Raw genomic sequence first — 8,852 nt, 5'->3', positions numbered from 1 at the left:
GAGCCTGCGTTCTACCTTGCTTCAGTGGTACTCAACTCTTTGCAGACCCTATGGACTGTAGTCCACCAGGCTTCTCTCTCCATATGATTCTCCAGGAAAGAATAGTGGAGAGTGTTGCCATGCCCTCCTTCGGGATCTTAATGACGTATACACACACGCACACACACACACACACACAGACACACACACACAGCTCTTTGTGAGCCTGCGTGCTACCTTGCTTCAGTGGTGCTCGACTCTTTGAAGACCCTATGGACTGTAGCCAACCAGGCTCCTCTCTCCATGGGATTCTCCCCGAAATAATACTGGAGACGGTTGCCATGCCCTCCTCCGGGGATCTTTATGACGCGAGCACAGACACACACTCACAGACACACACACACACACACACTCACACACACAGAGACTGCTCTTTGTGAACCTGCGTGCTACCTTGCTTCAGTGGTGCTCAACTCCTTGCAGACCCTAGGACTGTTCCCACCAGGCTCCTCTCTCCATGGGATTCTCCAGGAAAGAACACTGGAGAGGGTTATCATGCCCGCCTCCGGGGATCTTTATGACGCACGCGTTCACACACACACACACACACACACACACACACACACACACACACACACACACTCTGCTCATTGTAGGCCTACGTGCTACTTTGCTTCAGTATTGGTCTACTCTTTGCAGACCCTATGGATTGTAGCCCACCAGGCTCCTCTCTCCATGGGATTCTCCAGGAAAGAACACTGGAGAGGGTTACCATGACCTCCTCCAGGGATATTTATGACGCACCCCCCACACACACACACACACTCACACACACATACACACTCACACACACACACACACACTCACACACACACACACACACACACACTCTGCTCTTTGTGAGCCTGCGTGCTACGTTGCTACAGTGGTGCTCAACTCTTTGCAGATTCTATGGACTGTAGCCCACCAGGTTCCTCTCTCCATGGGATTCTCCAGGAAAGGATACTGGAGAGGGTTACCATGCCCTCCTCCGGGGATCTTTATGATGCACGCACGCACACACACACACACACACACACACACACACACTGCTCATTGTGAGCCAGCGTGCTACCTTGCTTCAGTGTTGGTTGACTGTTTGCAGACCCTATGGATTGTAGCCCACCAGGCCACTCTCTCCATTGGATTCTCCAGGAAGAATACTGGAGAGGGTGACCATGACCTCCTCCAGAAACCTTTATGACGCGTGTGCACACACACACACACACAGACACATACTCACACACACACACACACACACACACACACACTGCTCTTTGTGAGCCTGCGTGCTGCCTGGCTTCAGTGGTGGTTGACTCTTTGCAGACCCTCTGGACTATTCCCACCAGGCTCCTCTCTCCATGGGATTCTCCAGGGAAGAATATGGGAGAGGGTTACCATGCCCTCCTCCAAGGATATTTATGACGCATCCACACACACACACACTCACACACACACGCACAAACACACTCACACACACACAGAAACACTCACACACACACACTGCTCTTTGTGAGCCTGCGTTCTACCTTGCTTCAGTGGTACTCAACTCTTTGCAGACCCTATGGACTGTAGTCCACCAGGCTTCTCTCTCCATATGATTCTCCAGGAAAGAATAGTGGAGAGTGTTGCCATGCCCTCCTTCGGGGATCTTAATGACGTATACACACACGCACACACACACACACACACAGACACACACACACAGCTCTTTGTGAGCCTGCGTGCTACCTTGCTTCAGTGGTGCTCGACTCTTTGAAGACCCTATGGACTGTAGCCAACCAGGCTCCTCTCTCCATGGGATTCTCCCCGAAATAATACTGGAGACGGTTGCCATGCCCTCCTCCGGGGATCTTTATGACGCGAGCACAGACACACACTCACAGACACACACACACACACACACTCACACACACAGAGACTGCTCTTTGTGAACCTGCGTGCTACCTTGCTTCAGTGGTGCTCAACTCCTTGCAGACCCTAGGACTGTTCCCACCAGGCTCCTCTCTCCATGGGATTCTCCAGGAAAGAACACTGGAGAGGGTTATCATGCCCGCCTCCGGGGATCTTTATGACGCACGCGTTCACACACACACACACACACACACACACACACACACACACACACACACACACTCTGCTCATTGTAGGCCTACGTGCTACTTTGCTTCAGTATTGGTCTACTCTTTGCAGACCCTATGGATTGTAGCCCACCAGGCTCCTCTCTCCATGGGATTCTCCAGGAAAGAACACTGGAGAGGGTTACCATGACCTCCTCCAGGGATATTTATGACGCACCCCCCACACACACACACACACTCACACACACATACACACTCACACACACACACACACACTCACACACACACACACACACACACACTCTGCTCTTTGTGAGCCTGCGTGCTACGTTGCTACAGTGGTGCTCAACTCTTTGCAGATTCTATGGACTGTAGCCCACCAGGTTCCTCTCTCCATGGGATTCTCCAGGAAAGGATACTGGAGAGGGTTACCATGCCCTCCTCCGGGGATCTTTATGATGCACGCACGCACACACACACACACACACACACACACACACACTGCTCATTGTGAGCCAGCGTGCTACCTTGCTTCAGTGTTGGTTGACTGTTTGCAGACCCTATGGATTGTAGCCCACCAGGCCACTCTCTCCATTGGATTCTCCAGGAAGAATACTGGAGAGGGTGACCATGACCTCCTCCAGAAACCTTTATGACGCGTGTGCACACACACACACACACAGACACATACTCACACACACACACACACACACACACACACACTGCTCTTTGTGAGCCTGCGTGCTGCCTGGCTTCAGTGGTGGTTGACTCTTTGCAGACCCTCTGGACTATTCCCACCAGGCTCCTCTCTCCATGGGATTCTCCAGGGAAGAATATGGGAGAGGGTTACCATGCCCTCCTCCAAGGATATTTATGACGCATCCACACACACACACACTCACACACACACGCACAAACACACTCACACACACACAGAAACACTCACACACACACACTGCTCTTTGTGAGCCTGCGTTCTACCTTGCTTCAGTGGTACTCAACTCTTTGCAGACCCTATGGACTGTAGTCCACCAGGCTTCTCTCTCCATATGATTCTCCAGGAAAGAATAGTGGAGAGTGTTGCCATGCCCTCCTTCGGGGATCTTAATGACGTATACACACACGCACACACACACACACACACAGACACACACACACAGCTCTTTGTGAGCCTGCGTGCTACCTTGCTTCAGTGGTGCTCGACTCTTTGAAGACCCTATGGACTGTAGCCAACCAGGCTCCTCTCTCCATGGGATTCTCCCCGAAATAATACTGGAGACGGTTGCCATGCCCTCCTCCGGGGATCTTTATGACGCGAGCACAGACACACACTCACAGACACACACACACACACACACTCACACACACAGAGACTGCTCTTTGTGAACCTGCGTGCTACCTTGCTTCAGTGGTGCTCAACTCCTTGCAGACCCTAGGACTGTTCCCACCAGGCTCCTCTCTCCATGGGATTCTCCAGGAAAGAACACTGGAGAGGGTTATCATGCCCGCCTCCGGGGATCTTTATGACGCACGCGTTCACACACACACACACACACACACACACACACACACACACACACACACACACTCTGCTCATTGTAGGCCTACGTGCTACTTTGCTTCAGTATTGGTCTACTCTTTGCAGACCCTATGGATTGTAGCCCACCAGGCTCCTCTCTCCATGGGATTCTCCAGGAAAGAACACTGGAGAGGGTTACCATGACCTCCTCCAGGGATATTTATGACGCACCCCCCACACACACACACACACTCACACACACATACACACTCACACACACACACACACACTCACACACACACACACACACACACACTCTGCTCTTTGTGAGCCTGCGTGCTACGTTGCTACAGTGGTGCTCAACTCTTTGCAGATTCTATGGACTGTAGCCCACCAGGTTCCTCTCTCCATGGGATTCTCCAGGAAAGGATACTGGAGAGGGTTACCATGCCCTCCTCCGGGGATCTTTATGATGCACGCACGCACACACACACACACACACACACACACACACACTGCTCATTGTGAGCCAGCGTGCTACCTTGCTTCAGTGTTGGTTGACTGTTTGCAGACCCTATGGATTGTAGCCCACCAGGCCACTCTCTCCATTGGATTCTCCAGGAAGAATACTGGAGAGGGTGACCATGACCTCCTCCAGAAACCTTTATGACGCGTGTGCACACACACACACACACAGACACATACTCACACACACACACACACACACACACACACACTGCTCTTTGTGAGCCTGCGTGCTGCCTGGCTTCAGTGGTGGTTGACTCTTTGCAGACCCTCTGGACTATTCCCACCAGGCTCCTCTCTCCATGGGATTCTCCAGGGAAGAATATGGGAGAGGGTTACCATGCCCTCCTCCAAGGATATTTATGACGCATCCACACACACACACACTCACACACACACGCACAAACACACTCACACACACACAGAAACACTCACACACACACACTGCTCTTTGTGAGCCTGCGTTCTACCTTGCTTCAGTGGTACTCAACTCTTTGCAGACCCTATGGACTGTAGTCCACCAGGCTTCTCTCTCCATATGATTCTCCAGGAAAGAATAGTGGAGAGTGTTGCCATGCCCTCCTTCGGGGATCTTAATGACGTATACACACACGCACACACACACACACACACAGACACACACACACAGCTCTTTGTGAGCCTGCGTGCTACCTTGCTTCAGTGGTGCTCGACTCTTTGAAGACCCTATGGACTGTAGCCAACCAGGCTCCTCTCTCCATGGGATTCTCCCCGAAATAATACTGGAGACGGTTGCCATGCCCTCCTCCGGGGATCTTTATGACGCGAGCACAGACACACACTCACAGACACACACACACACACACACTCACACACACAGAGACTGCTCTTTGTGAACCTGCGTGCTACCTTGCTTCAGTGGTGCTCAACTCCTTGCAGACCCTAGGACTGTTCCCACCAGGCTCCTCTCTCCATGGGATTCTCCAGGAAAGAACACTGGAGAGGGTTACCATGACCTCCTCCAGAAATCTTTATGATGCGCCCACACACACACACACACAGACACATACTCACAGACACACACACATACTGCTCTTCGTGAGCCTGCGTACTGCCATGCTTCAGTGGTACTCGACTCTTTGCAGATCCTAGGACTGTTCCCACCAGGCTCCTCTCTCCATGGGATTCTCCAGGAAAGAATACTAGAGAGGGTTACCATGCCCTCCTCTGGGGATCTTTATGATGAACGTGCCCACACACACACACACACACACACACTCACACACACACACACACTGCCTATCGTGAGCCAGCGTGCTACATGCTTCAGTGTTGGTCGACTGTTTGCAGACCCTATGGATTGAAGCCCACCATGCTCCCCTCTCCATGGGATTCTCCAGGAAGAATACTGGAGAGGTTTACCATGACCTCCTCTGGAAATCTTTATGACACGCGCACACACACACACACAGACACATACTCACAACACACACACACACACACTGCTCTTTGTGAGCCTGCGTGCTGCCTTGCTTCAGTGGTGGTCGACTCTTTGCAGACCCTATGGACTATTCCCACCAGGCTCCTCTCTCCATGGGATTCTCCAGGGAAGAATATGGGAGAGGGTTATCATGCCCTCCTCCAGGGATCTTTATGATGCACTCACACAGACACACACATACACACACACTCACACACACACACACACACACACACACACACTGCTCTTAGTGAGCCAGCATGCTCCCTTACTTCAGTGGTGCTCGACTCTTTGCAGACCCTATGGCCCTAGCCCACCAGGCTCCTCTCTCCATGGGATTCTCCAGGAAATAATACTGGAGAGGGTTACCATGCCCTCTTCCGGGGATCTTTATGACGCACGCACACACACACACACACACACACACAATCACTCACACATACACACTGCTGTTTGTGAGCCTGCGTGCTGCCTTGCTTCAGTGGTGGTCGACTCTTTGCAGACCCTCTGGACTATTCCCACCAGGCTCCTCTCTCCATGGGATTCTCCAGGGAAGAATATGGGAGAGGGTTACCATGCCCTCCTCCGGGAATCTTTATGACCCACGCACACACACACACACACACACACACATACACACACACACACTCACACACACTCTGCTTTTTGTGAGACTGCGTGCTACCTTGCTTCAGTGGTGCTTGTCTCTTTGCAGACCATATGGACTCCAGCCCACCAGGCTCCTCTCTCCATGGGATTCTCCAGGAAAGAATACTGGAGAGGGTTGCCATGCCGTCCTCCAGGGACCTTTATGACGTGAGCACACACACACACACACACACACACACACACACACTCACACACACACTCTACTCTTTGTGAGCCTGAGTGCTACCTTGCTTCAGTGGTGCCGGAATCTTTGCAGACATATGGACTGTAGCCCACCAGGCTCCTCTCTCCATGGGATTCTCCAGGAAAGAATACTGGAGAGGGTTGCCATGCCGTCCTCCAGGGACCTTTATGACGTGAGCACACACACACACACACACACACACACTCACACACACACTCTACTCTTTGTGAGCCTGCGTGCTACCTTGCTTCAGTGGTGCCGGAATCTTTGCAGACATATGGACTGTAGCCCACCAGGCTCCTCTCTCCATGGGATTCTCCAGGAAAGAATACTGGAGAGGGTTGTCATGCCCTCCACCTGGGGATCTTTATGACGCGCGCGCGCGCACACACACACACACACTCACACACACACACTGCTCCTTGTGAGCCTGCGTGCTACCTTGCTTCAGTGGTGCTCGACTCTTTGCAGACCGTATGCACTGTAGCCCAGCAGGCTCCTCTCTCCATGGGATTCTTCAGGAAAGAATACTGGAGAGGGTTACCATGCCCCCTCCGGCGATCTTTATGACGAGCGCATACACACACACACACACACACACTCACACACACACCGCTGTTTGTGAGCCTGCGTGCTTCCTTGCTTCAGTGGTGCTCGACTCTTTGCAGACCGTATGGACTGTAGCCCACCAGGCTCCTCTCTCCATGGGATTCTCTAGGAAAGAGTACTGGAGAGGGTTTCCATGCCCTCTTCCTGGGATCTTTATGACCCAGGGCTGGAACCTGTCTCTCCTGCGACTCCTGCATTGCAGGCGGAACCTTTATTGCTGATCCGCCTGGGAAGACCACAGTGTTCTTTATCGGTTGCTATTAACCCATATAAATATCTCTGGATGATACCTAAATATAGATGGGAGAATGAAATAGAAAAGGCCAATGAGACTTTTACGGAAAGAATTTTGACCATAAAGATCCCCGAAGTCACCAAGAAACCACGAATAGAAATAACCATTTAGGAAAGTGACGAGTTTCAATACGTTAAGAAAAAAGTACACGATTTTCCATTGAACAAACGACACAACCGACACATATTGAAGCCGTTAATGAGGTTTTTATTGTTTTCTTTGGGGTAGAAATGTTTTAAAGATTAAATGTAGGGCCTAAGGGGAGAACCCTTAAGTCTGCTTTGCGATGGTCAGACAGTCCTGGGGCAGTTCATCTGCTGGTGCGGTATCTGGCGACCGCCTTGCTGGCCTCGGACACGGCGTACTTGCCGAGCTCCCCAGGCAACAGAAGACGCACGGCTGTCTGGATGTCTTCGGTCATGATGGTGCAGCGCCTGCTGCAGTGGGCCAGGCGCCCGGCCTCTTCGGCAATCCGCTCGAACATATCTTTCACAAACGAGTCCAGGACGTTCACGGACTCACGGGAAAGACTCAGGCCTGTATGTACTTGCTTCAGCACCCTAGGGAAATAGGTAGCAAAGCTTGAGAAATTGCCCTGACCGCAGCGGCGGCGGCGGCGGCAACGGCAACGGCGGCCCTTAGCTGTCTTCCGCTTTGCCTTTTTTGGTTCAGCATCACACGGGTCTGGATTGGAGGGCCCTGCTTCCGCCATCTCCGTATCAGAGGGCTCAATTTCAGAGGTGCCCATTTCTTTGGTGATTATGTCTTCCTCCGAGTTGTCAGGGGTTGGTTCAGACATGGCAGCGCCACCACTCCCCCAGCTCAGCTGGAAGAAGAGTGAGGGCGTTGAAGGCCGTTGGCCGAATTTATAGGCCCTGCTTTCCCCTGACGTCACAGACACTGTCCATATCTGATTGGATGCAAGGCAGGGAGGCCTGTTACTATGGCAGCCCATGTCACGTGACACCAGACGTCGCACCCCCCCCATTTCCTGCTGCGCCCCTCCCCCACATTTAACCCCTAGTCAGCCAAACTCCCCTGGTGGCTCTGACTGTAAAGTGTCTGTCTACAATGTGGGAGACGTGGGTTCGATCCCTGGGTCGGGAAGATTCCATGGAGAAGGAAATAGCAACCCACTCAAGTATTCTTGCCTGGAAAATCCCATGGACGGAGGAGCCTGGTGTCCATGGGGTCGCAAAGAGTCGGGCACCACGGAGCGACTGCACTTTCACTTTCAGCCAAACTCAGTGAAAGTCACCTAAGATGAAAAATGAAATAATCAGTTAGAGCTTCCTGAGAGAGTATGACAGACCTCCATAACTCCAGCTCTTTCAGGCATCAGAGTGACTCAGGTCACTTGGTGGACATTTTTCTTCAACACAGAATCTTCTCATGATTGACCTACAGTGGCATGAGCAGAATGTCCTGGCTTCCTCAGCAGAGTGCTCCTGAAAATCATAGGAGTTAAATGAACAGCTATTATCTCCAGAATT

General features: G+C 52.0%; 1 protein-coding gene across 1 annotated transcript; it reads right to left on the bottom strand.

Moving 5' to 3' along the window:
• Positions 1-7,556: 7,556 nt before the first annotated feature.
• LOC102180110 (late histone H2B.L4-like) lies at positions 7,557-8,175 on the bottom strand. The gene has a single exon (XM_005700159.3). The coding sequence runs from the start codon at positions 8,156-8,158 to the stop codon at positions 7,670-7,672; it is 489 nt and encodes a 162-aa protein (XP_005700216.2). The 5' UTR covers positions 8,159-8,175; the 3' UTR covers positions 7,557-7,669.
• Between the last annotated feature and the right edge of the window lie 677 nt (positions 8,176-8,852).

The sequence above is a fragment of the Capra hircus genome (assembly GCF_001704415.2).
Source record: "Capra hircus breed San Clemente chromosome X unlocalized genomic scaffold, ASM170441v1, whole genome shotgun sequence".
NCBI classification, from domain to species: domain Eukaryota; kingdom Metazoa; phylum Chordata; class Mammalia; order Artiodactyla; family Bovidae; genus Capra; species Capra hircus.
Note: the sequence above shows the minus strand (reverse complement) of the source record. Positions and strands in the feature narration are given on the sequence as shown.